This window comes from Leucopleurus acutus (assembly GCF_964270905.1).
Source record: "Leucopleurus acutus genome assembly, chromosome: 12".
Taxonomy (NCBI): Eukaryota; Metazoa; Chordata; class Mammalia; order Artiodactyla; family Delphinidae; genus Leucopleurus; species Leucopleurus acutus.
The window spans coordinates 1,485,829-1,513,689 of NC_139154.1; the positions used below are offsets into that span (position 1 = coordinate 1,485,829).

Below are 27,861 nucleotides of genomic sequence, written 5' to 3' on the forward strand. Positions count from 1 at the left end.
CCTTCCTACCTGACTCTGTGTGGATCTTTCTTACAGCTTTGGTTGTACAGGAGTTCTGACAGTCTCCAGGTAGTTTTCAGTGAGAATTCCTCCACATGTGGATGTATTTTTGATGTGTGTGATGTGAATTATTTTAAGGCTTATATTCTTTGTCTTTAAGTGGGGCATTTAATTTAATGTAGTTAATGATATATATGGGTTAGAAGTACCATCCTATTTTGTGCTTTCTATCTGTCTTATTTTATTCTTTTCTTTCCATTTTTTACCTTTTTTTGAGTATAACTTATTCAGTTTTCCCTCTCAATTTGGAAGTTGTATACTCTTTTTTTTGCTACCCTACCAGTTACTACATGCATCCTTAATTTATCAGAGCCTAGTGTTAGTACCTTTTCCTTTATCCTCAACAAAATGGGATCTTAGAATCCATTAGCTCAATTTACAAGTCCCTCATCCCCCACTTATGTTGGTATTGTCACCTATTTTGTGTTGTCTTTGTCAATCCACATAAGGCTATATTATATTATTGCTATATTATTCAGACAATGATATATAAATTTATCCATATATTTATCCTGTCTTTGGTCATCTTTCCTTTTTATATTTCTGCTCCTCCGTTTGTGATCATTTCTTTCTTTCTGAAGTAAATCCTAAAGGGTCTGATGGTAGCAAACTCTGCTTTTCTTTTTTGGTATAAAAAAGCCTTTATTTTATTTTTTTTCTCTACCTGCTCTGGCTCACTGATTTACTTTCTTAATTGAAAGATATTTTGCTGAATATAGAATTCTAGGTGGAATTTTGTTTTAGCACCTTGAAACAATCATTCTTCTCTCTTTTGAAGCAAATTTGTCCCTTTTTTCTATCTGCTTTGAAGATTTTCTCTTTATTTATTCTGTAGTTTCACTCATTATCTAGGTATAATTTCCTTTTACGTAGTCTGCTTAGGCTTTTTTTCTTTCATCTTTATTGGGGTACAATTGCTTTACAATGGTGTGTTAGTTTCTGCTTTATAACAAAGTGAATCAGTTATACATATATATATGTTGCCATATCTCTTCCCTCTTGCGTCTCTCTCCCTCCCACCGTCCCTATCCCACCCCTCCAGGCGCTCACAAAGCACCGAGCTGATCTCCCTGTGCTATGCGGCTGCTTCCCACTAGCTATCTACCTTACGTTTGTTAGTGTATATATGTCCATGCCTCTCTCTCACTTTGTCACAGCTTACCCTTCCCCCTCCCCATATCCTCAAGTCCATTCTCTAGTAGGTCTGTGTCTTTATTCCTGTCTTACCCCTAGGTTCTTCATGACCTTTTTTTTTTTTCCTTAGATTCCATATATATGTATTAGCAAATGGTGGTTGTTTTTCTCTTTCTGACTTACTTCACTCTGTATGACAGACTCTAGGTCTATCCACCTCATTACAAATAGCTCAATTTCGTTTCCTTTTATGGCTGAGTAATATTCCATTGTATATATGTGCCACATCTTCTTTATCCATTCATCCGATGATGGGCACGTAGGTTGTTTCCATCTCCGGGCTATTGTAAATAGAGCTGCAATGAACATTTTGGTACGTGACTCTTTTTGAATTATGGTTTTCTCAGGGTATATGCCCAGTAGTGGGATTGCTCGGTCATATGGTAGTTCTATTTTTAGTTCTTTGAGGAACCTCCATACTGTTCTCCACAGTGGCTGTATCAATTTACATTCCCACCAACAGTGCAAGAGGGTTCCCTTTTCTCCACACCCTCTCCAGCATTTATTGTTTCTAGATTTTTTGATGATGGCCATTCTGACTGGTGTGAGATGATATCTCATTGTAGTTTTGATTTGCATTTCTCTAATGATTAATGATGTTGAGCATTCTTTCATGTGTTTGTTGGCAGTCTGTATATCTTCTTTGGAGAAATGTTTATTTAGGTCTTCTGCCCATTTTTGGATTGAGTTGTTTGTTTTTTTGTTATTGGGCTGCATGAGCTGCTTATAAATTTTGGAGATTAATCCATTGTCAGTTGCTTCATTTGCAAATATTTTCTCCCATTCTGAGGGTTGTCTTTTGGTCTTGTTTATGGTTTCCTTTGCTGTGCAAAAGCTGTGAAGTTTCATTAGGTCCCATTTGTTTATTTTTATTTTTTTATTTCTATTTCTCTAGGAGGTGGATCAAAAAGGATCTTGCTGTGATTTATGTCATAGAGTATTCTGCCTATGTTTTCCTCTAAGAGTTTGATAGTTTCTGGCCTTACATTTAGGTCTGTAATCCATTTTGAGCTTATTTTTGTATATGGTGTTTGGGAGTGATCTAATCTCATACTTTTACATGTAGCTGTCCAGTTTTCCCAGCACAACTTATTGAAGAGGCTGTCCTTTCTCCACTGTACATTCCTGACTCCTTTATCAAAGATAAGGTGACCGTGCGTGGGTTTATCTCTGGGCTTTCTATCCTGTTCCATTGATTTATCTTTCTGTTTTTGTGCCGGTACCATACTATCTTGATTACTGTAGCTTTGTAGTATAGTCGGAGGTCAGGGAGCCTGATTCCTCCAGCTCCGTTTTTCGTTCTCAAGATTGCTTTGGCTATTCGGGGTCTTTTGTGTTTCCATAGAAATTGTGAAATTTTTTGTTCTAGTTCTGTGAAAAATACCAGTGATAGTTTGATAGGGATTGCATTGAATCTGTAGATTGCTTTGGGTAGTAAAGTCATTTTCACAATGTTGATTCTTCCAATCCACGAACATGGTATATCTCTCCATCTATTTGTATCATCTTTAATTTCTTTCATCAGTGTCTTATAATTTTCTGCATATAGGTCTTTTGTCTCCTTAACTAGGTTTATCCTAGATATTTTATTCTTTATGTTGCAATGGTAAATGGGAGTGTTTTCTTGATTTCACTTTCAGATTATTCATCCTTAGTGTATAGGAATGCCAGAGATTTCTGTGCATTAATTTTGTATTCTGCTACTTTACCAAATTCATTGATTAGCTCTAGTAGTTTTCTGGTAGCATCTTAGGATTCTCCATGTATAGTATCATGTCATCTGAAAACAGTGACATCTTTACTTCTTCTTTTCCGATTTGAATTCATTTTATTTCCTTTTCTGCTCTGATTGCTGTGGCTAAAACCTCCAAAACTATGTTGAATAAGAGTGGTGAGAGTGGGCAACCTTGTCTTGTTCCTGATCTTAGTGGAAATGCTTTCAGTTTTTCACCATTGAGTATGATGTTGGCTGTGGGTTTGTCATATATGGCCTTTATTATGTTGAGGAAAGTTCCCTCTATGTGTACTTTCTGCAGGGTTTAAATCATAAATGGGTGTTGAATTTTGTCAAAAGCTTTCTCTGAATCTATTGAGATGATCATATGGTGTTTCCTTCAGTTTGTTAATATGGTGTATCACGTTGATTGATTTGCGTATATTGAAGAATCCTTGCATTCCTGGAATAAACCCCACTTGATCATGGTATATGATCCTTTTAATGTGCTGTTGGATTCTGTTTGCTAGTATTTTGTTGAGGATTTTTGCATCTATGTTCATCAGTGATATTGGCCTGTAGTTTTCTTTCTTTGTGACATCCTTGTCTGGTTTTGGTATCAGGGTGATGGTGGCCTCGTAGAATGAGTTTGGGAGTGCCCTCTGATATATTTTGGAAGAGTTTGAGAAGGATAGGTGTTAGCTCTTCTCTAAATGTTTGATAGAATTCGCCTGTGAAGCCATTTGGTCCTGGGCTTTTGTTTGTTGGAAGATTTTTAATCACAGTTTCAATTTCAGTGCTTGTGTTTGGTCTGTTCATATTTTCTATTTCTTCCTGATTCTGACTTGGCAGGTTGTGCATTTCTAAGAATTTGTCCATTTCTTCCAGATTGTCCATTTTATTGGCATAGAGTTGCTTGTAGTAATCTCTCATGATCTTTTGTATTTCTGCAGTGTGAGTTGTTACTTCTCCTTTTTCATTTCTAATTCTATTGTTTTGAGTCTTCTCCCTTTTTTTCTTGATGAGTCTGACTAATGGTTTATCAATTTTGTTTATCTTCTCAAAGAACCAGCTTTTAATTTTATTGATATTTGCTCTCATTTCCTTCATTTCTTTTTCAATTATTTCTGATCTGATCTTTATGATTTCTTTCCTTCTGCTAACTTTGGGTTTTTTTTGTTCTTCTTTCCCTAATTGCTTTAGGTGCAAGGTTATGTTGTTTATTTGAGATGTTTCCTGTTTCTTAAGGTAGGATTGTATTGCTATAAACTTCCCTCTTAGAACTGCTTTTGCTGCATCCCATAGATTTTGGGTTGTTATGTCTCCATTGTCATTTGTTTCTGGGTATTTTTTGATTTCCTATTCGATGTCTTCAGTGATCACTTCGTTATTCAGTAGTGTATTGTTTAGCCTCCATGTGTTTGTGTTTTTTACAGATCTTTTCCTGTAATTGATATCTAGTCTCATAACATTGTGGTCGGAAAAGATACTTGAAACAATTTCAGTTTTCTTAAATTTACCAAGGCTTGACTTGTGACCCAAGATATGATCTATCCTGGAGAATGTTCCATGAGCACTTGAAAAAAATGTGTATTCTGTTGTTTTTGGATGGAATGTCCTATAAATATCAATTAAGTCCATCTTGTTTAATGTATCATTTAAAGCTTGTGTTTCCTTATTTATTTTCATTTTGGATGATCTGTCCATTGGTGAAAGTGAGGTGTTAAAGTCCCCTAGTATGAATGTGTTACTGTCGTTTTCCCCTTTTATGGCTGTTAGTATTTCCCTTATGTATTGAGGTGCTGCTATGTTGTGTGGATAAATATTTACAATTGTTATATCTTCTTCTTGGATCAATTCCTTGATCATTATATAGTGTCCTTCTTTGTCTCTTCTAATAGTCTTTATTTTAAAGTCTATTTTGTCTGGTATGAGAATTGCTACTCCAGCTTTCTTTTGGTTTTCATTAGCATGAAATATATTTTTCCATCCCCTTACTTTCAGTCTGTATGTATCTCTAGGTCTGAAGTGGGTCTCTTGTAGACAGCAAATATATGGGTCTTGTTTTTGTATCCATTCAGCCAATCTGTGTCTTTCGTGGGAGCATTTAATCCATTTACATTTAAGGTGATTATCGATATGTATGTTCCTATTCCCATTTTCTTAATTGTTTTGGGTTCGTCTTTGTAGGTCTTTTCCTTCTCTTGTGTTTCTTGCCTAGAGAAGTTCCTTTAGCAGTTGTTGCAAAGCTGGTTTGGTGGTGCTGAACGCTCTCAGGTTTTGCTTGTCTGTAAAGTTTTTAATTTCTCCATCAAATCTGCATGAGATCTTTGCTGGGTAGAGTAATCTTGGTTGCAGGCTTTTCTCCTTCATCACTTTAAATATGTCCTGCCAGTCCCTTCTGGCTTGCAGAGTTTCTGCTGAAAGATCAGCTGTTAACCTTATTGGGATCCCCTTGTGTGTTATTTGTTGTTTTTCCCTTGCTGCTTTTAATATGTTTTCTTTGTATTTAATTTTTGACAGTTTGATTAATATGTGTCTTGGTATATTTCTCCTTGGGTTTATCCTATATGGGACTCTCTGTGCTTTCTGGACTTGATTAACTATTTCCTTTCCCATATTAGGGAAGTTGTCAACAGTAATCTCTTGAAATATTTTCTCAGACCTTTTCTTTTTCTCTTCTTCTTCTGGAACCCCTATTATTCGAATGTTGGTGCGTTTAATGTTGTCCCAGAGGTCTCTGAGTCTGTTCTCAGTTCTTTTCATTCTTTTTTCTTTATTCTGCTCTGCAGTAGTTATTTCCACTATTTTATCTTCCAGGTCACTTATCCGTTCTTCTGCCTCAGTTATTCTGCTATTGATCCCATCTAGAGTATTTTTAATTTCATTTATTGTGTTGTTCATCATTGTTGGTTTTATCTTTAGTTCTTCTAGGTCCTTGTTAACTGTTTCTTGCATTTTCTCCATTCTGTTTCCAAGATTTTGGATCATCTTTACTATCATTATTCTGAATTCTTTTTCAGGTAGACTGCCTATTTCCTCTTCATGTTTTAGGCCTTGTGGATTTTTATCTTGCTCCTTCATCTGCTGTGTGTTTTTCTGTCTTCTCATTTTGCTTATCTTACTGTGTTTGGGGTCTCCTTTTTGCAGGCTGCAGGTTCGTAGTTCCCGTTGTGTTTGGTGTCTGTCCCCAGTGGCTAAGGTTGTTTTAGTGGGTTGTGAAGGCTTCCTGGTGGAGGGGACTAGTGCCTGTGTTCTGGTGATGAGGCTGGATCTTGTCTTTCTGGTGGTCAGGTCCACGTCTGGTGGTGTGTTTTGGGGTGTCTGTGGACTTATTATGATTTTAGGCAGCCTCTCTGCTAATGGGTGGGGTTGTGTTCCTGTCTTGCTAGTTGTTTGCCATAGGATGTCCAGCACTGTAGCTTGCTGGTCGTTGAGTGAAGCTGGGTGCTGGTGTTGAGATGGAGATCTCTGGGAGATTTTCGCCGTTCGTTATTATGTGGAGCTGGGAGGTCTGTTGAGGACCAGTGTCCTGAGGGTGGCTCTCCCACCTCAGAGGCACAGCACTGACTCCTGGTTGTAGCACCAAGAGCCTTTCATCCAAATGGCTCAGAATAAAAGGGAGAAAAAGTAGAAAGAAAGAATTAGTAGAAGTAGAAAGAAAGAAAGAGAGAAAGAGAGAAAGAAGGAAAGAAGGAAAGAAAGAAAGAAGGGAGGGAGGGAGGAAGGAAGGAGGGAAGGAAGGAAAAAAAGAAAGAAGATAAAGTAAAATAAAATAAGATAAAATATAATAAAGTTATTAAAAAATAATTATTAAGGAAAAAAAATTTAAAAATAAACAAAAACAACAGACAGAACCCTAAGACAAATGGTGGAAGCAAAGCTATACAGACAATATCTCATGCAGAAGCATACACATACACATTCACAAAAAAGAGGAAAAGGGGAAAAAATTATAAATCTTGCTCTCAAAGTCCACCTCCTCAATTTGATTATGATTCGTTGTCTATTCATGTATCCCACAGATGCAGGGTACATCAAGTTGATTGTGGAGCTTTAATCCGCTGCTTCTGAGGCTGCTGGGAGAGATTTCCCTTTCTCTTCTTTGTTCTCACAGCTCCCAGGGGCTCAGCTTTGGATTTGGCCCCGCCTCTGCGTGTAGGTCACCGGAGGGAATCTGTTCTTCACTCAGACCGGACGGGGTTAAAGGAGTCGCTGAATCGGGGGCTCTGGCTCACTCAGGCTGGGGGGAGGGAGGGGAACAGAATGTAGGGGGAGCCTGCAGTGGCAGAGGCCGGCGTGACATTGCACCAGCCTGAGGTGCGCCGTGCGTTCTCCCGGGGGAGTTGTCCCTGCATCCTGGGACCCTGGCAGTGGCGGGCTGCACAGGCTCCCCGGAAGGGGGTTGTGGATAATAACCTGTGTTCACACACAGGCTTCTTGGTGGCGGCAGCAACTGCTTAGGCTTTTTAAATCTATGGATTGATGTCTTTCATGTGTGCTGGAGAAGTCTCTTTGTCTCTCCTTTCTCTTTTTCTTTCTCCTTTCTCTCTGGGATTCACATTAAATGTATGCTAAAAGTCAACCATCATTTTGCCACTCCATGATGTATTATATATAATTTTTCTGACCTTCCATTTTATTAATTCTCTGTTCAGTAGCCTTGTCTCCTTTAAACTTTCCTTTTGATTTATTAGTTTCAGTTCTTGTTTTTGTATTTTTCATTTTCTGTGAATTCCATTTAGTTATTTTTCAAATATATTTTGTCAGTTTGTATTTGCTGCAGATGTTTTGAAGCTTGTCTTTTATTTCACTAAACGTAGTATGTATAATTGTTTATAGTCTGTGTCCAATCTAATATCCAAAGCCTTTTAAGCCTGGCTTATTTATTTACTTTTCTGTCTATTGTTTCTGTTGGTACTGTGTCATGGTCTTATACTATTTGCTTAGTTATCTTAGTGTATATATATATATATATATATATATATTGTTGCGGTACGCGGGCCTCTCACTGTTGTGGCCTCTCCCGTCGCGGAGCACAGGCTCTAGACGCGCAGGCTCAGTGGCCATGGCTCATGTGCCTAGCCGCTCTGCGGCATATGGGATCTTCCCAGACTGGGGCACGAACCTGTGTCCCCTGCATTGGCAGGCGGACTCTCAACCACTGCACCACCAGGGAAGCCCTATCTTGGTATATTTGTCATTGTATTAATATTTGAAAAAATAATTTGTTGGATAATTATTTGAGGCCAGTATAGTGAGACCTTTCTTCAAAGATTTTCATTTGCTTCTGCAAGACACCTAGGGGCATGTATCAGTGCAGAACCTCCTTTTTGAATCTAAGACTTGAGGATTCATTGATCACTGTGGTGATATCAACTGTGATGGCAGGTCTGTGAGGGGACTGATTTAATTCTAGTTCAGCCTTATTCTGAGGGTGTAGCCTTTTGGGAATCCAGCTTTTAGAAAGGGGGAAATTATCAAACCTTTCCACTTGGGCAGATTCTCAGATTTGACCCTTCATTTGCTTAGCCAAAATTGCAAACGTTTTTCAGCTCTCTTTTGGATTGGCAGATTCCCCTGAGGTAAAAACAGTTTTGGAGGCTGGGTTTTCTTTGTGTTTTTGCCTTCTCTAGATTTTGGGTTTGCCTTTCTTGAGGCCTATTTAATGCCTGAAGGATTTTTTTTTTAAAAATAATCAGTTCTGTCAGTTGGTATCAGCAGAAATTTGACATTATCAAAAGCAGAGGCTATTAAAAAAATTTTGAGATTTTTTTGCTTTGTTTTGTTCTTTTCTTATGTGTTCTTTTCCCTGAATTATTCTTTCAAATCTTTCCTTTTACTGGATAGGCTTTCTTCAAATGCCTTGTAATTTTTATTCTATTTTAGAATGAGGGAATAAGAAAGCTCTTTGGAACCTGTGTATGTATGTGTATGGAGTGTGGTTATTGCCTTTCAGTTTTACTTTAGTGTGGGTAGTGGGTGGGACCAGATGTTATGTTGGGGGCCTCCAAAGGCCAGAATTGCAGAAAACTTGACTGTGGGAAGCTGGAATTTTCAGAAGCCGCTTGTTCTCCAGATAATTCATTTAGTTCTTTAGAAGAGAGCCTGCTGATTTTTTTTCAAGTTAGATTTAGTTTATATGCTTGTTTTCTGGTAGTGCTGCACACTGGGAGGGTTGTGAGGAGATGTGGTCAACTGTTTCTCATATAGACCCTCGAGTCATTACCCATGTTAGCCTTGCATCTCTTTCTGTCATTTTTGGTGTCAGTCTAGATCCTCCCCATGAGTTTTCTAGTTAGATGGGTTCCCACCTCTGCTGCACACCCCTCTGTTTATTGTAGGCTTATTTTCCTCTGCCCTATTTATAAACACACTTCAGTCAGATTTCTGTCAGTCAGTTTTTTGTTTCAACCAAATCTCTTTGTTGTAGATTTATATACCTGTTAAAAGATTTTTTTCCTTTCACGTGGAATCTTGCATGGGAGGGCATACAAACTTGAGGGTCCAGTTTCCCTTCTTTTTTTAAAGTTTAAAAAAAAATTTTATTTTTGGCTGCATTGGGTCTTCATTGCTTCGTGCAGGCTTTCTCTAGTTGCGGCGAGTGGAGGCTACTCTTTGTTGCGGTGCGCAGGCTTCTCGTGGTGGCTTGTCTTGTTGCGGAGCACGGGATCTGGCATGTGGGCTTCAGTAGTTGCAGCATATGGGCTCAGTAGTTGTGGCTCGCAGGTTCTAGAGTGCAGGCTTAGTAGTTGTGGCACACGGGCTTATTTGCTCCATGGCATGTGGGATCTTCCCAGACCAGGTATCGAACCCATGTCCTCTACAATGGCAGGAGGATTCTTAACCACTGTGCCACCAGGGAAGTCCCCAGTTTCCCATCTTGACTTGGAACTTTTTCAAAGATTATACATTTTGCTTAGAAAACTTATTTATTTTGTATCACTCACCCCTTGTTGTAGTCTCCACAGATGCTCATTAACCAACACAATTTCTTAGCCCTTTTCCCACCTCTAAATTGAACTCTCCAGACCCAACTGCCCAGCCTCTGTAATGACATGTTCTTCCCCAAGGATCTTTTGGATGGATATTCCTCAAAATGAGTATTTTGGTCTTAGAAGAACTGCCAGTACCAAAGCAGCTGCCACTTAACTTTGCCCAGTTTGCTACATTCATCCAGCTCTTGAGGCACCTTGCTTTCAACATTGCTCTTTGTGTTTTTAGGTACTTTGGATTGATTGCTGAGCCTTGGGCAGTTTTGTGAGCCTGTACCTGCATCCTTCAGCTAGGCCCTCTGCAGGTCTCAGCTTTGAAGAAGAAGAGTCTTTGGAATACTGGACTTACACACTTTTCCTGTTCTGCCTTCACCTAAGCCTGGATAAGCAGAGATCTCACCGGTTAGCTTTTCTTTATAAGGTCTTCCACTACTTGTGTCTTCCATTTCTGGCCTGGATGCAGCTGCTGCTGCTTGTGGTAGAGATATCAAAAATGATTTTGTAGGTTGCTTAATAAATGATAAGGACCAAATAAAAGTTTCTGATCAACCTCAACCTAGTGTGTTTTATCATCTTGCCTTTGTTCTTGCGTCATGACTGGAGAGCCACCATGCCTAGCCACAGATTTTTCTGATCTTCCCTGCTAGCCATTGTAAACCCCAGTCTTTCATTTATTTGTTCATTTTTTTAGCACATCAGCAGAGTGTGGCTCCAGAATTTATAGGATGTCACTTAAGGTCTTCAGAGGTCAAATAAATGTGATCCTAGATTTAAAACCAGTTAAAATATTTCAGTAGCTTTATTGAGATATAATTCACCTACCATACAATTTATCCATTTAAAGTGTACATTTCAGTAGTTTTTAATATATTCACAGATATGTAAAACTGTTGCTATAGTCAATTTTGGAGCATTGTTAAGGGAATTACATAGTAGGTGGTATTTTGTGTCTGCCTTCTTTCGCTTAAGATAATGTTTTGTAAGGTTTATCTATGTTATAGCATGTATCAGTACCCATTCCTTTATTTTTAAAATTGTAAAATATACATAACATAAAATGTATCATTTTAACCACTTTTAAGTGTACAGCTCTGTGGCATTTATTCCCATTGTTATCACCATCATCCATCTCCAGAATATTTTTCATCTTCCCACACTGAAACTGAACCCATTAGAAAATAATTCCCCATTCTTCCCTTCCCCAGGCCCTAGTTAAATCTTGTTTTTTGAGAAGGTGTGGGTGACATAGGAGGAAGGAGGCAGAGTACTTAGAAAGTAGTGGTTAAGGAAAGCAGTAGGAAGCCTTGGACAGTGGGACTTAAATATTTTTGGATCATGAATAGGAGGTATAAAGTCTATAAATCTCCCTAGAAGGATGTGCAGATGCTCAATCTTGTAATGTTTTATAAGTAAATTTTCTTTTAGAATAATACTGATTTACAGAAAAGCTGCAAAGATGGTACAGAGTTCTTGTATACTCCTCACCTAGTTCCCCATTGTTAACATCTTACATTGCCAGGTACATTTGTCAAACCTAAGAAACTGACATTTATATCACTATTAACTAAACTCCAGACTTTTTGGATTTCTCATTTTCCCATTAATATCCTTTTTCTGTTCTAAGATCCAATCCAGTACATTACATTTACTTGTCATGTCTCCTAGTCTCCTCTGGTCTGTTTTCTCTTTTCATGACCACGATAGCCTTCGGTAGCACTGGGGAGGTATCCAGCAGACTGTCCCCGACATGGGTTTGTTTGTTTTTCTTAGGATTAGTTAGTACCAGAACTTTGCATGTAATTTCAGGGGTTACCCAGGCCCCTGAGGCCCTTCCATGGGCCTTGTATTATTGCAGATTGGAATTTAAAAGGGAATGCAGGCCTTTTTTCAAGATAAACTTAGAGGTTGCAGCCCATTAATAGGACATGAAATCAATGTACTATGTTGCCACTGTCATTTTAAAATAATAAAAGCAGTGGAGTGTTGAACTGAGTGAAAGGTAAGTTTGTTTCATTTATATGTGTGTATATTACATCATTGTGGAAAATCTATGTGGTGGGCACAGCTTTGGCCCCCATGACCTTTGCCCCTGGTGTCATGCTTGTGAATATGTTACATGGCAAGAGGGAATGTTGCATATGTAATTAAGGTTACTAATCAGTAGACTTTAAAATAGATGATCCTGGATTGTCTGGCCAGCCCCAAAGTAATCACATGAACTCTTAAAAGCAGAGCTTTCTCCTGGCTGAGGGTAGAAGTTATAGAGATGTGGCAGAAGAAGACATCAGAAAGATTCAAAGCATGAAAAGGACATGATCTATTGTTGCTGGCTTTGAAGATGGAGAGGGTCATGAACCAAGGAATGTGGCAGCCTTTAGAAGATGATAACAACTGCTGGCTGACAGCCAGCAAGGAAATGACCTCAGTCCCATAACTGTATTGAACTTAATTCTGCCGGTAACTTGCCTGGTCTTGGAAATGGGTTGTCCCTTAGAGCCTCCAGAAAAAGCCCAGGTCAGCTGACACCTTCACTTTGGCCTGGTGAGACCCAGAGCAGATAATCTGGTCACACTGTGCCAGACTTCTAACCTGCAGAACTGTAAGATAATAAATGAGTGTTGGTTTAAGCTGCCAACTTTGTGGTAATGGTGTATTTCTTACTGGGGGTCAAGGTAAAACAGCATTGGAAAATATTGCTGTAGTAGAAAGGATCCTGGACGGGTCAAGAGACTTTGGTTCTCATCTCACTACTCCTACTACCTTAGATAAAACTGTTAATCACTTACCCTTCCTGAGTTTTCCCTCTTATCAGTTGAGTGGTTTATTCTAAAGTTTCTTCCATATGACATGTTTTTCTTTTATGAACTGCCCTTTTTTTTTCAGCAAAATTCACCCCTTTTAGTGTATAGTTTTATGAGTTTTGATAAATGCATTTAATGACCATCTCAATCAAAGATTAGAAAAGTTACACCACCACAAAAATTCCCTCGTTGCTGCCTCTTTATAGTCCTCTCCCACCCAACCAGTGTGCCAGCTCCTGGCAACCACTGATCTATTTATTGCCCACATAGTTTGCCTTCATAAATGGAATCATACAGTTTGTAGACTTTTGAGCCTGGCTTCCTTAATAATGCATTTGAGATTCATTTATGTTGCGTGTATCAGTAGTTTGTTTCTTTTTATTTCTGTGTAGTATTCCATTGTATGGAATGTACCTACCACATTTTGTTTATCCATTCCCCAGTTGAGGGATATTTGCCAGTTTTTGGTGATTATGAGTAAAGGTGCTGTAAATATTTGCATGTAGGTTTTTGTGTGAACATTAACTTTTCATGTCTCTTGGGTGAATATGTAGGAGTGGGAATGCTGGATCTTGTAAACATATGTTTACTTTTTAAAGAATCTGCCAAACTGTTTTCCAAAGTACCAGTACCATTTTGCATTTATACCAGCAGTGTTTGAGAATTTCAGTTGTTCTGCATCCTTGCTAGCAAGTATATTGCTATAAACTTCCCTCTTAGAACTGCTTTTGCTGCATCTCATAGGTTTTGGATAGTCGTGTTTTTCCTTTCATTTGTTTCTAGGTATGTTTTTGATTTTCTCTTTGATTTCTTCAGTGATCCATTAGTTGTTTAATAGCATATTGTTTAGCCTCCCTTGTTTGTATTTTTTGCAGTTTTTTTCTTGTAGTTGATTTCAATCTCATACGTTGTGGTGAGAAAAGATGCTTGACGTGATTTCAATTTTCTTAAATTTACTGAGGCTTGACTTATGGCCCAAATTGTGATCTATCCTGAAGAATGTTCCCTGTGCATTTGAAAAGAAAGTGTATTCTGCTGCTTTCGGATGGAATGTTCTATAGATATCAATTAAGTTCATCTGGTCTAATGTGTCATTTAAGGCCTTTGTTTCCTTATTGATTTTCTGTCTGGGTGATCTGTCCATTGATAAAAGTAGGTTGTTAGAGTCCCCCACTATTATTGTGTTACTGTCGATTTCCTCTTTTATAGCTGTTAGCTTTTGCCTTATGTACTGAGGTGCTCCTATGTTGGGTGCATATATATTTATAATTGTTATATCTTCTTCTTGGATTGATTCTTTGATCATTATGTAGTGTCCTTCCTTGTCTCTTGTATCACTCTTTATTTTAAAGTCTATTTTTTCTGATACAAGTATTGCTACTCTAGCTTTCTTTTGATTTCCATTTGCATGGAATACCTTTTTCCATCCTATCACTTTCATTCTATATGTGTGCCTAGATTTGAAGTGGGTCTCTGATAGATAGCATATATACGGGTCTTGTTTTTGTATCCATTCAGCCAGTCTGTGTCTTTTGGTTGGAGCATTTAATCCATTTACATTTAAGGTAATTACTGATATGTATATTCTTATTGCCATTTTATTAATTGTTTTGGGTTTTTTTTTTAGGTGTTTTTTCTTCCCTTCCTCTTTTGTTCTCTTGTGGTTTGATGACCATCTTTAGTGTTGTGTTTGGGTTGCTTTTTCTTTTTTGTGTGTGTAGCTATTGTAGTTTTTTGGTTTGCATTTCCCGTGAAGTTTTGATAAAGCAGTCTATATATGTACAAGGTTGTTTAAGTTGCTAGTCTCTTAATTTCAAATGCAATTCCCATTTCCTACCTTTGTACTCTCCTCTCATCATGGTTGCTGGTTTTGATATCATATTTGTGTGTGGATAATTTCCTGCTTTTATTGTATGTTTGCCTTTACCAGTGGGCTTTCCCATTTGTGATTTTCTTATTTCTAGTTGTGTCCTCTCCCCCAACCCCTTTATTTAGAGAAGTTCCTTTAGCATTTGTTGTAAAGCTGGTTTGGTGGTGCTAAATTCTCTTAGCTTTTGCTTGTCTCTAAAGCTTTTGATTTCTCCTTCGAATCTGAATGAGAGCCTTGCTGGGTAGAGTATTCTTCGTTGTAGGTTTTTCCCTTTCATCACTTTGAATTTATCATGTCACTCCCTTCTGGCCTGCAGAGTTTCTGCTGAAAAATCAGCTGATAACCTTCTGGGAATTCCATTGTATGCCATTTGTTGCTTTTCCCTAGTTGCTTTTAATATTTTCTCTTTGTCTTTAATTTTTGTCAATTTGATTAATATTTATCTTGGTGTGTTCCTCCTTGGGTTTACCCCGTATGAGGCTCTGTGCTTCCTGAACTTTGGTGACTGTTTCCTTTCCCACATTAGGGAAGTTTTCAGCTATTATCTCTTCAAATATTTTCTCAGGCCCTTTCTCTCCCTCTTCTTCTGGGACCCCTATAATGCAAATGTTTGTGCATTTGACCTTGTCAAAATGGCAGCCTCCAGGACAGCTCATGCCAGTGAGTACTCCCCAGTACCTCTGCCACCAGTGTCCTTATCCCCACAGTGAACCACAGTTGCCCCCCACCTCCCCAGGTGACCCTCCAAGATAAGCAAGTTGGTCTGGCCCAGGCTTCTATGAAGTCACTGTTTTTCCCCTGGGTCCTGGTGGGCCCGATACCTTGTGTATGCCCTCAAAGAGTGGCGTTTCTGTTTCCCCCAGTCCAGTGGAGTTCCTGCGATGAAGCCCCACTGGCCCTCAAAGCCAAATGCTTTGGGGGCTCCTCCTCCCAGTGCCAGACCCTCAGACTGGGAAGGCTGACATGAGGCTCAGAACTCTCACTCCTATGGGAGAAACTGTGATATAATTATTTTCCAGTTTGTGGATCACCCACCTGGTGGGTGTGGGATTTGATTGTATCACGGATGTGTCCCTCATCCTACCCATTTTTCTCTCATGGAAATATGCCTAGGGTGATTTTCTACCTAATGTTAATGGTTATTTCTTGGTGGTGGAAAATTTTTTTTTAAAGCTTTCATCTCTGTTCTTTTCTGCATTGCATATTATGTGATGCAAGTTGTTATGATGTGAGGAGGGACCAGAACTAGGAGGAGATTGATGTAAGGAGGGACCAGAACTAGGAGCTTTTTGATACTGGGTTGGAACTAACCACTAAAATCTCTGAGCTGGGCTTGAAATTGCTTGGCCCAGTATTGCCTAATGGTTTCCTAAGAGTGATAAAATATCCCAATTTTCTGGAAGCCAGATTACATTTTGTCTTATCTGTGTTGCACAAAAAAGTAATACTGTATAATTCCATTTATATAAAGCTCTAGAACAAGTCAAATTAACTATGGTGGAAAAAAATAAGAGCATTGTTGTCTCTGAGGGATGGAGGTGAGAATTGCCTGGGAAGAGGCTTGAGGGAATTTTCTATGTTCTATATCTCTGTAGGTGTGTGGGTCATATGGAGGTTTGTGTCTGTCAACATTCAGCAAATGGTACATTTAAGATTATTGCAGTTCACTGTATGTGAATTTTACCTTAAAAAATTCCCATAGACGAATTTTGTATTCTAGTTGATGTGCATACTGAAGTGTTTAAAGGCAGTATGTAATGGTATCTACAACTTACTTTGAAATGCATCAGAAATAAGATGGATTGATAGATGAAGAAATATGTGATAAAACAGATTATATATAACAATTATATAATCTGGGTGGTGAGTCAACTTTTCCTTTTAAAATTTTTCAAAATAAAATGTTGGGAAAATAAAGACCATTGCAATCCCATGAGAGACCAAGTGAAAATGAAAGAGATAGGAGGCATCCAAAAGTCCAGTCCACCAAACATTTTTTTTGTGCAGCACAGGTGCTGAGATGAATAGATCCATTCTGGTCCTGCAGGACATGGGAATGTGGAAGGAGAACCACTCGGGAGTAAATTTCTGTAATCCAAATGAATATTTTAGTGATGCATTAATAGAGACTCAAAAGTGATTAGTGTGAGAAAGGAAAGTTACATCCCAACCAGAAGAAATTAGGATAAACTACCTCCCCACCCAAGGCAAGGACAGTCATCTCCCAGACCTTGAGGATTTCTACCCCCAAAACTCCCATTGCTTCCGTTGCTTCCGGAAGAGGTGACTGATGCTGTGTCTTCAAACCCCACTGTGGAACAGCTATGATATAGATGTGTTGCTATCAACACATTCACAAGTGACTTGTTACTAACAATAGTTGACTTTAAAATAAATTTATTAGAGTTGATTTAAGGCCTTTCCTAGTTAAAACCATTCTCATGTACACTGTAATGTATTTCTCAATGGGAGCTTACGGGTACCGTTAGTGCTGGCATGGTAAGACTTGCACATAACTAAGGCTGTATCCTTCAGAGTGTCACAAGAGTGAGCAGCCCCTGCTATGTGTCTCTTGATGGGAATTCAGTTTGGAAATTACTGTTCTGAAGACTAGTTCCAAAACTTGACTGTGTGTCAGATTCTTCTGCAGCATTTGTTAAAAATGCCAGTTTCTGGACCATACCACCCCCCAGACCTAATGAATCAGAACCTCAAGGTTGGAGCTCCAAGAATCTCTCTTGCACTCTCTCTTTTTTAAAAACAAATTCCCCAGGTAATTTTTTTCCCTGGCACTGATCCACAGACTTCTGGTCTACAGGAAAATGTAAATCCGAAGGGCAGGGCATGGGTCCTTCATCATGTCTGTTGAACTGATTCATCATTAATAAAGCAGTCACTCTCATAGTAGGAAGTGGTCCTGAAATGCTAGCATAAAGCTGGCAGGTGGCTTAGGAATTTAGGGACTCCCACATTCCTGGGCCATAACCAGCAGAGGGAGACTGGCTCCCCAAGCCTTTGGTGAAGGTGGCCACCCTTAGACCACCCCTTGGTGGACGTGATTTCTTCTGCCAAATCAGGTTAAGGCTGTGACAATTTTAGGAATTTCCTCTGTGTTTTCTGAGAAATGACAATTATATTTTTTCTATGGATTCTGGCCCGGAAGCCTCCCAGACTCTCTCCAAGCAGTATATCGAGTGCACTATCCAGAGTTTTTACTTCCGTTTCACTGTAGGCTATCTGAACCTCAGAAATGTATTATCCCTGCTGTTAAGATTTCGTACAGTCCAGAGGAAACAAGTGTGAGGCTCTGCTCAGAATCCCATGATCAAAGCCCTTTGCTTATGATAATATGCTCTAGTATATGAGCTATGGTGTGTTTTTCCCAAGAATTTGGAAATAAGGGGTAGGAAGATTGCCCTCGGAAAGTGGAACCTCAAAGTCAAGCTGAGTTCAGAGGCTGAGTTGCTCCCAGATTCAGCTAGACCTGATCAAATATATCTAGAAGAATGTGTCAATCAGTAGGGGGCACTGTTCAGTCGTGAAAGTGAGGAAGGAGTCCCAGAGGTATGTTGGTGGGCCCCATCCTCCACTAGGTAGGGTAGCTTGAGCCAGTGCCTCTGAATATTGTGGTCCCATTGACCAGGCATGACAGCCTGTCCTATTCAGGTGCCTTCAACCAGTGGAATTGTATATTGAGCTCCATTTGTTCTGAACCCACATTCCCTAAGCAACAATTTGGTGCTGACCTGCCTTCACAGGTAGCTCTGCCCCAGGTAGAGAAGGCACTGATCATGGGAATGTGTTCTCTTTCCATTCACCGTGACAGTGATTTCTCTTTATGAATGAATAGGGCCATTTCCAGCTATGAGTTGTCTGTCCATGTTGCATCATTACAGGGAAACAAGAGGATTGGCGGCCTTATGCATAGGGAATATTTCACTCCTTGTAAGAGTTGTTCCGCATTGTAGATTACTGACTTGCCAAGCAAGGGACGTATTGGAAAATTGCATACAGTCAGGATACACACATATTAGAAGTAAACTTCCTATAGGAAATGATACAGGAGAGAATTGAGGTGTTTTGGTCACATTTAGGAGAATCTGCAGGCTGCATTATGCCCATATTTATAGAGTTCTATAAATATTTCAATGTATCAGATGGTAACAACATCCAACAGGTGGAGGAAGAGAGAGGATATGCTGTAGAATGAGGAGAAGGTGATCTGCACAGGTCAAAATTGTGGGACATCACGGACCAGATCTAAAATAATCAAAACACAAGTGTCCAGTCTCTAGGCAGTGGAAACCATGGGGCGGGTGAGAAAGACCCACCACTCACTGGCTGTTGTGCTGGATTACCTGGCAGTGACACCCCTAGTTTTCTGTATTAGGGTAAAAACAAATTTGCTGTAACAAATATCCCCCAAAACACACTGGCTTAAATCAAGTAGAAGTTTATTTCGCCTCCATCTAACAATTCAACTGGTGTAGACTAGCAGAGCAGCTCTGTTCTATGGGGTCATTTGGAATCCAGGATCCTTCCATCTCATTGCTTTGTGGTTACCAACTGTATAGTACTGCCCAGTAGAACTTTCTGTGATGATGGAAGTGTTCTACATCTGTGGTGTACAATGATAGTCACCAGCCATATGTGGCTAGCAGTTGAAATGTGGCTGAGGAACTAAATTTTTAATTTTGCTTAATTTTAATTAATTTAAATTTAAATGGCCACAGGTGTCTAGTGGTTACTGTATTTGACAGAGTAACGCTAGATCAAAGCTGGGTGATCTCCAAGTCCAGTTCCAGTTCACAGGAAAGGAAAGAGAGTGTTAGCAGGACAAGGGACTCATCTTTTAAGTTGGAGAGGACTAAGAAGTCGTATACATTACTTCAGTTCAAATCTCATTTATCCATACTTAGTCAAGTAGCAACATGTAGTTGCAAGGACAGTGAGGAAATAGTTTCTGCCTAGGGGGCCATGTGCCCAGCCACAACTCTATTGTTATGGTCAAGTGATGGACAGATTTTGGTGGACATCTAGAAGTCTCAGCCACAGCATCTCATTTTTGTAACTCTTACCTGTGGGATTGTGGGTATATTAACATGTCTAAGCCTCGGTGATAATGACAATCACTACTCCATAAGGTTATTGTGAGGGTCACAATGAGATAATGCTAGTAAAGCCCTCAGTACCATGCTGGGAACACAGTGTTGAATCAACACTGGGTACTGCTACTACAGCTTTTGTCAACTTCAGTGTCAGCCTTCAGTAATACTTACTGAGCATTGAAACCCTTTCTATTCTGAATGTGGCTTGTCTATGATAATAAAAGCTCTAAATAAGAAATGAGGGCTCTGCCAAACACACATAAGGGAAACAGCATAAATGGAGACATGTCTGCACATCAGACATTGGGCTTGGTTAATGAGAGTTTGCTTCTGAGAAAAGGTTCATTTTGATGTGCTGACAACCCCAGGTTTCTTAGTCTGAGACATACTGAGATTATTAATGTCACTGTAAAGGACCTCTTTGGGGATGCTGGAGAGCTTTTACCCAAGACAGACAACATGTTCCTTTTGCTCCCCACTGCCAAATAGAGTCTAATACAGTGAACAGAGAAAGACATGCTTTTAAAAAGATGTCTATACCTGTCAGTTCACAGTGTTTTCTTGATGAGCTGACAATGAGCACATCTCTACCTTATTGAAGAAGGTAAATAGAGACTGACCATTCACCTGTTGAATGAAGCAACTTGGGTTGCTTCCATATCTTGGCAATTGTAAATAGTGCTGCTATGAACGTTGGGGTACATGTATCTTTTCTAATTATTGTTTTTGTTTTTTTTCTGGATGTATACCCAGAAGTGGAATTTCTGTGTCATATGGTAGTTCTATTTTTAGGTTTCTGAGGAACCTCCATACCGTTTTCTATAGGGGCTGCACCAATTTACATTCCTGCCAACAGCATACTGAGCCATAGAAAAAGAATGAAATTCTGCCATTTATAGAATATTATGCTTACTGAAATAAGTCAGACAAAGACAAATACTGTATAATATCACTTATATGTGGAATCTAAAAAATAATACAAACTAATGTATATGCAAAACAGAAACAGACTCACAGATATAGAAAACAAACTAGTGGTTACAGGAGGGGACAGGGAAGGGGGAGGGGCAAATTAGGGGTATGGGATTAACATATACAAACCACTATGTATAAAATAGGTAAACAACAAGGGTATATTGTATAGCACAGGGAATCATAGCCACTATTTTGTAATAACTTCTTTTTTGTAATAACTTTTAATGGAGTATATAATCTGTAAAAATACTGAATCACTATGCTGTATACCTGAAACTAATATAATATTTAAATCGACTATACTTCAAAAAAATAGAGACTGACCAGGGAGCAGCAGGGCAGTGAGAGTTGTAGAAGTCATCTGTCCTATCTCAGGAATGTCACATCAGATTGTCATGAAGCAAAGGTCAATGTTTGGCTTCTAAAATTACACAAAGATAGTGAATTTACTAAAGACCCTCAATTTGTTTTAAAGAAATGTGTGATTTCTGAATAAACAACTGTGAAACTATATTTCAAAACAATGGGTGATAGTATTTCTTATTTGCCTTTTGTGCTTTGAGATAGTAAAATACCAGGTGAATGCTGAATGAAAACTCTTAGGGATAATTTCTGGATTATTCTCTTGTCATGCTAAAAGCAAGAAGCTAAATTGGTTTTCTCCTAATTTTCATTCCTAATTACGAGTGACATGAATCACAGTGATTTCACAAAGCAGTTTGTAAAAGTGAAAATGTCTGTAAGTCAGAATATGTGTCCTAATAGAGAAAAATATCAGACATTACAGAAGCAGAGAGAAAATTCCCAACAGAGTTCATTGTCATGGGAAACACTCAAGCTCAGAGCTTAAGAGATGGACTGTGGCCTTAAAGCAGATGTTTGGGCACAAGATAAGAGGAAACCTTAAGCAAAGGTGGCAGTGGGAGGCAGGAAGGGGAGAGTGATGGGGCCAGCAGATGCCAGCAGATTAGTGTCTGTGGCAAGGACGGGTTGAGGTGTTAATTGTGGTATGTGCCAATGTTCGAGAACGCAGCCTGGGCCCCAGGGGGCCTAGAATGGCTAAACAGACCTGTCCATGGATTTCACCAGGAGATTCTTCCACACTAAAGTTGTAGAAAGGGCTTTTTTTTTTTCTTTCTGGGTTTGATTCTCATCGTATTATATAGCTAGTAGTTTAGGAATGGTGGTGTAGTTGGCCCTAGGGAAAAGTGTCTGTTAAAGTTGGCAATAAGAACCATGAGTTATAAGCTGGGGACAGATGGATGGATGGTCTTCCTTCAGATGACACTAGGAAAACACTACCCAGTGTTCTAAAAGATGAGAAAACTTTGCAGTTGTAAGACAATGAAGGTAAGAATGCCATGCTTCACAGCTGATATAGTCTGGAGGAGGAGATGCTGATTAACTGATCATGCTAAAGGGTGGGTCCATCAGCCTTTCTGCTTCAGGCCCTCTCTGAATACCTATTTGCTTCTAGGATAAAGTCTAACCTGCTTAATAAGACCTTACAAGGTCTTTCTTTACAAGGTTTCTGATGGGACCTTGCCTACCTCTCTATGCTTGTTTCTCCTCCCCCCTCTTCTTGAACTCTAGCCACTCTGGATTTCCTTAGGGAGCCATGGTCTCTGGCTTTGCAGATGCTGTTCCCTCTGCCTGTTGTACTTTTCTGCTCATTCTCCTCTCCCCCATTTGCCTCCTGACTTCTACTCTTTTTTATGTCTAAGGCTTGAGAAAATTTCCAGGCCACCTGCTAGGTGAGGGTAGGTGCCCTCGCCCTGTGCTCCCACATGCCCTTTCTCTCCTCATCACAGGGCTCACCACACTCTTGAACCAGTGCTTGTTTCCCTGTCCCTGTTTCCCAGGAGACTGCCAGCTTCATGAGGCTGGGGACAGGGTCCCCAATTGGGCTCTGGTGTAAAACAAGTAAAAGACTTGTTTGAAAAAAATTGTGTTAAAATATTTATATTTTTTAAAAGCAGTCCATGAATCTATGATAACTTAAAATATTTAAATAACACAGAAGATAGATTAAAATGTGGAAGTTCCCTAGAGTCAAGGTCCATCATTAAGCTCTCCGTCCCCATAGTAACCACTGTTAGCAGTTTGCTGTATTAGCCTTCAACATTTTGTATGTGTTTTTCAGATTTATACATGTATAATTTTTTAACATCTTTATTGGAGTATAATTGCTTTACAATGGTGTGTTAGTTGCTGCTGTATAACAAAGTGAATCAGCTATACATAAACATTTATCCCTATATCTCCTCCCTCTTGCATCTCCCTCCCATCCTCCCTATCCCACCCCTCTAGGTGGACACAAAGCACCGAGCTGATCTCCCTGTGCTATGTGGCTGCTTCCCGCTACCTATCTATTTTACATTTGGTAGTGTATATATGTCCATGCCACTCTCTCACTTCGCCCCAGTTTAGCCTTCCCCCTCCCCATGTCCTCAAGTCCATTCTCTACGTCAATGTCTTTATACCTGTTCCTGCCCCTAGGTTCTTCAGAACCAATTTTTTCTTTTTCTTTTTTATTTAGATTCCATATACATGTGTTAGCAAACAGTATTTTTTTTCTATTTCTGTCTTACTTCACTCTGTATGACAGTCTCTATGTCGATCCACCTCACTACAAATAGCTCAATTTCATTTCTTTTTATGGCTGAGTAATATTACATTGTGTATATGTGCCACATCTTCTTTATGCATTCATCTGTCGATGGACATTTAGGTTGCTTCCATGTCCTGGCTGTTGTAAATAGTGCTGCAATGAACATTGTGGTACATGACTTTTTAAATTATGGTTTTCTCAGGGTATGTGCCCAGCCCAGTAGTGGGATTGCTGGGTTGTATTTTTAGGTTTTAAAGCAACCTCCATACTGTTCTCCTTCGTGGCTGTATCAATTTACATTTCCACCAACAGTGCAAGAGGGTTCCCTGTTCTCCACAACCTCTCCAGCATTTATTGTTTGTAACTTTTTAAATGATGGCCATTCGGACTGGTGTGAGGTGATACCTCATTGTAGTTTTGATTTGCATTTCTCTAATGATTACTGATGTTGAGCATTCTTTCATGTGTTTGTTAGCAATCTGTATATCTTCTTTGGATAAATGTCTATTTAGATCTTTGGCCCATTTTTTGATTGGATTGCTTGTTTTTTGATAGTGAGCTGTGTGAGCTGCCTGTATATTTTGGAGATTAATCCTTTGTCAGTTTATAAATATTTTCTCCCATCCTGAGGGTAGTCTTTTCATCCTGTTTATGGTTTCCTTTGCTGTGCAAAAACTTTTAAGTTTCATTAGGTCCCATTTATTTGTTTTTATTTCCATTTCTCTATGTGTTGGGTCAAAAATAATCTTGCTGTGATTTATGTCATAGAGTGATCTGCCTATGTTTTCCTCTAAGTGTTTTATAGTGTCTGGACTTACATTTAGGTGTTTAATCCATTTTGAGTTTATTTTTGTGTATGGTGTTAGGGAGTGTTCTAATTTCATTCTTTTACATGTAGCTGTCCAGTTTTCCCAGCACAACTTATTGAAGAGGCTGTCTTTTCTCCATTGTATATTCTTGCTTTCTTTATCAAAGATAAGGTGACCATAAGTGTGTGGGTTTATCTCTGGGCTTTCTATCCTGTTCCATTGATCTATATTTCTGTTTTTGTGCCAGTACCTTACTGTCTTGATTACTGTAGCTTTGTAGTATAGTCTGAAGTCAGGGAGCCTGATTCCTCCAGCTCTGTTTTTCGTTCTCAAGATTGCTTTGGCTATTCGGGGTCTTTTGTGTTTCCATACAAATTGTGAAATTTTTTGTTCTAGTTCTGTGAAAAATGCCATTGGTAGTTTGATAGGGATTGCATTGAATCTGTAGACTGCTTTGGGTAGTAGAGTCATTTTCACAATGTTGATTCTTCCAATCCAAGAACATGGTATATCTCTCCATCTATTTGTATCATCTTTAATTTCTTTCATCAGTGTCTTATAATTTTCTGCATACAGGTCTTTTGTCTCCTTAGGTAGGTTTATCCCTAGATATTTTATTCTTTTTGTTGCAATGGTAAATGGGAGTGTTTTCTTAATTTCACTTTCAGATTTTTCATCATTAGTGTGTAGGAATGCCAGAGATTTCTCTGCATTAATTTTGTATCCTGCTACTTTACCAAATTCATTGATTAGCTCTAGTAGTTTTCTGGTAGCATCTTTAGGATTCTCTATGTATAGTATCATGTCATCTGCAAACAGTGACAGCTTTACTTCTTCTTTTCCTATTTGGATCCCTTTTATTTCCTTTTCTTCTCTGATTGCTGTGGCTAAAACCTCCAAAACTATGTTGAATAAGAGTGGTGAGAGTGGGCAACCTGGTCCACTTCCTGATCTTAGTGGAAATACTTTCAGTTTTTCACCATTGAGAATGATGTTGGCTGCGGGTTTGTCATATATAGCCTTTATTATGTTGAGGTAAGTTCCCTCTATGCCTACTTTCTGGAGGCTTTTTATCATAAATGGGAGTTGAATATTGTCAAAATGTATTTCTGCATCTATTAAGATGATCATATGGCTTTTCTACTTCAATTTGTTAATATGGTTTATCACATTGATTGATTTGCATATATTGAAGAATCCTTGCATTCCTGGGATTAACCCGACTTGATCATGGCGTATGATCCTTTTAATGTGCTGTTGGATTCTGTTTGCTAGTATTTTGTTGAGGATTTTTGCATCTATGTTCATCAGTGGTATTGGTTTGTAGTTTTCTTCTTTTGTGTGACATCTTTGTCTGCTTTTGTATCAGGGTGATCGTAGCCTCATAGAATGAGTTTGGGAGTGTTCCTCCGTCTGCTATATTTTGGAAGAGTTTGAGTAGGATAGGTGTTAGCTCTTCTCTAAATGTTTGATAGAATTCGCCTGTGAATCCATCTGGTCCTGGGCTTTTGTTTGTTGGAAGATTTTTAATCACAGATTCAATTTCAGTGCTTGTGATTGGTTGGTTTATATTTTCTAGTTTTTCCTAGTTCAGTCTTGGGAGGTTGTGCTTTTCAAAGAATATGTCCATTTCTTCCAGGTTGTCCATTTTGTTGGCATATAGTTGCTAGTAGTAATCTCTCATGATCCTTTGTATTTCTGCAGTGTGAGTTGTTACTTCTTCTTTTTCATTTCTAATTCTATTGCTTTGAGTCTTCTCCCTTTTTTTTCTTGATGAGTCTGGCTAATGGTTTATCAACTTTGTTTGTCTTCTCAAAGAACCAGCTTTTAGTTTTATCAATCTTTGCTATTGTTTCCTTCATTTCTTTTCATTCCTTTGTGATCTGATCCCTATGATTTCTTTCCTTCTATTAACTTTGGGGTTTTTGTTTGTTCTTCTTTCTCTAAATGCTTGAGGTGTACGGTTAGATTGTTTATTTGAGAAGTTTCTTGTTTCTTGAGGTAGGATTGTATTGCTATAAACTTCTCTCTCAGAACTGCTTTTGCTGCATCCCATAGGTTTTGTGTTGTCGCGTTTTCATTAGCATTTGTTTCTAGGTATCCTTTGATTTCTTCTTTGATTTCTTAGTGATCTCTTGGTTATTTAGTAGTGTATTGTTTAGCCTCCATGCATTTGTGGTTTTTACAGATTTTTTCCTGTAATTGATATCTAGTCTCATAGCATTGTGGTCAGAAAAGATACCTGATAAGATTTCAAATTTCTTAAATTTGCCAAGGCTTGATTTGTGACCCAAGATATGATCTATCCTGGAGAATGTTCCATGAGCACTTGAGAAGAAAGTGTATTCTGTTGTTTTTGGATGGAATGTCCTATAAATATCAATTACGTCCATCTTGTTTAATGTATCATTTAAAGCTTGAGTTTCCTTATTTATTTTCATTTTGGATGAACTGTCCATTGGTGAAAGTGTTGTGTTAAAGTCCCCTACACTGATTGTGTTACTGTCAGTTTCCCCTTTTATGGCTGTTAGCATTTGCCTTTTTTATTGAGGTGCTCCTATGTTGGATGCATAAATATTTACAATTGTTATATCTTCTTCTTGGATTGATCCCTTGATCATTATGTAGTGTCCTTTTTTGTCTCTTGAAATAGTCTGTATTTTAAAGTCTATTTTGTCTGATATGAGAATTGCTACTCCAGGTCTCTTTTCATTTCCATGGAAAATCTTTTTCCATTCCCTCACTTTCAGTCTGTATGTGTCCCTAGGTCTGAAGTTGGTCTCTTGTAGACAGCATATACATGGATCTTGTTTTTGTACCCATTCAGCCAGTCTATGTCTTTTGGTTGGAGCATTTTATCCATTTACATTCAAGGTAGTTATCGATGTGTATGTTCCTATTACCATTTTCTTAATTGTTTTGGGTTTGTTATTTAGGTCATTTACTTCCCTGTGTTTCCTGCCTAGAGACGTTCCTTAAGGATTTGTTGTAAAGCTAGTTTGGTGATGTTGAATTCTCTTTGTTTTGCTTGTCTGTAAAGGTTTTAATTTCTCTGTTGAATCTGAATGAAATCCTTGTTGGATAGAGTAATCATGTTTGTAGCTTTTTCCCTTTCATCACTTTAAATATGTCCTTGCACTCCCTTCTGGCTTGCAGTGTTTCTGCTGAAAGATTAGCTGTTAATCTTATGGTGATTCCCTTGTATGTTATTTGTTGTTTTTCCTTTGTTGCTTTTAATATTTTTTCTTTGTATTTGATTTTTCATAGTTTGATTAATATGTGTCTTGGTGTGTTTCTCCTTGGATTTATCCTGTATGGGACTCTCTGCCCTTCCTGGACTTGATTGACTCTTTCCTTGCCCATATTAGGGAAGTTTTCAACTATAATCTCTTCTAATATTTTCTCAGTGCCTTTCTTTTTCTCTTCTTCTTCTGGGACCCCTACAATTTGAATGTTGGTGCGTTTCCTGTTGTCCCAGATGTCTCTGAGACTGTCCTCAATTCTTTTCATTCTTTTTTCTTTATTCTTCTTTGCAATAGTTTTTTTTCCACTATTTTATCTTCCCGGTCACTTATCCTTTCCTCTACCTCAGTTATTCTGCTATTGATTCCTTCTAGAGAATATTTAATTCCATTTATTGTGATGTTCATCATTGTTTGTTTGCTCTTTAGTTCTTCTAGGTCCTTGTTAAACGTTTCTTATGTTTTCTCCATTTTATTTCCAA

At 38.6% G+C, this 27,861-nt stretch overlaps 1 protein-coding gene and 1 long non-coding RNA gene across 5 annotated transcripts in view; both read left to right on the top strand.

Moving 5' to 3' along the window:
* The window catches only part of POLE4 (DNA polymerase epsilon 4, accessory subunit), a 92,472-nt gene that overhangs the window by 8,342 nt on the left and 56,269 nt on the right, over positions 1 to 27,861 (top strand). Inside the window, exon 4 of one of the 4 annotated variants that reach the window (XM_082851722.1) lies at positions 10,193 to 10,568. The exons of the other annotated variants lie outside the window; for them this stretch is intronic. Coding sequence (XP_082707848.1) covers positions 10,193 to 10,206 — 14 coding nt within the window. The 3' untranslated portion in view covers positions 10,207 to 10,568. Of the gene's footprint in view, positions 1 to 10,192; positions 10,569 to 27,861 lie in introns of those variants that run through there. 4 annotated transcript variants of the gene reach the window in all.
* Positions 6,576 to 6,684, top strand: LOC309969797. The gene is made up of 2 exons (XR_014326643.1): positions 6,576 to 6,615; positions 6,646 to 6,684. It is a non-coding gene; the product is annotated as an uncharacterized lncRNA (long non-coding RNA).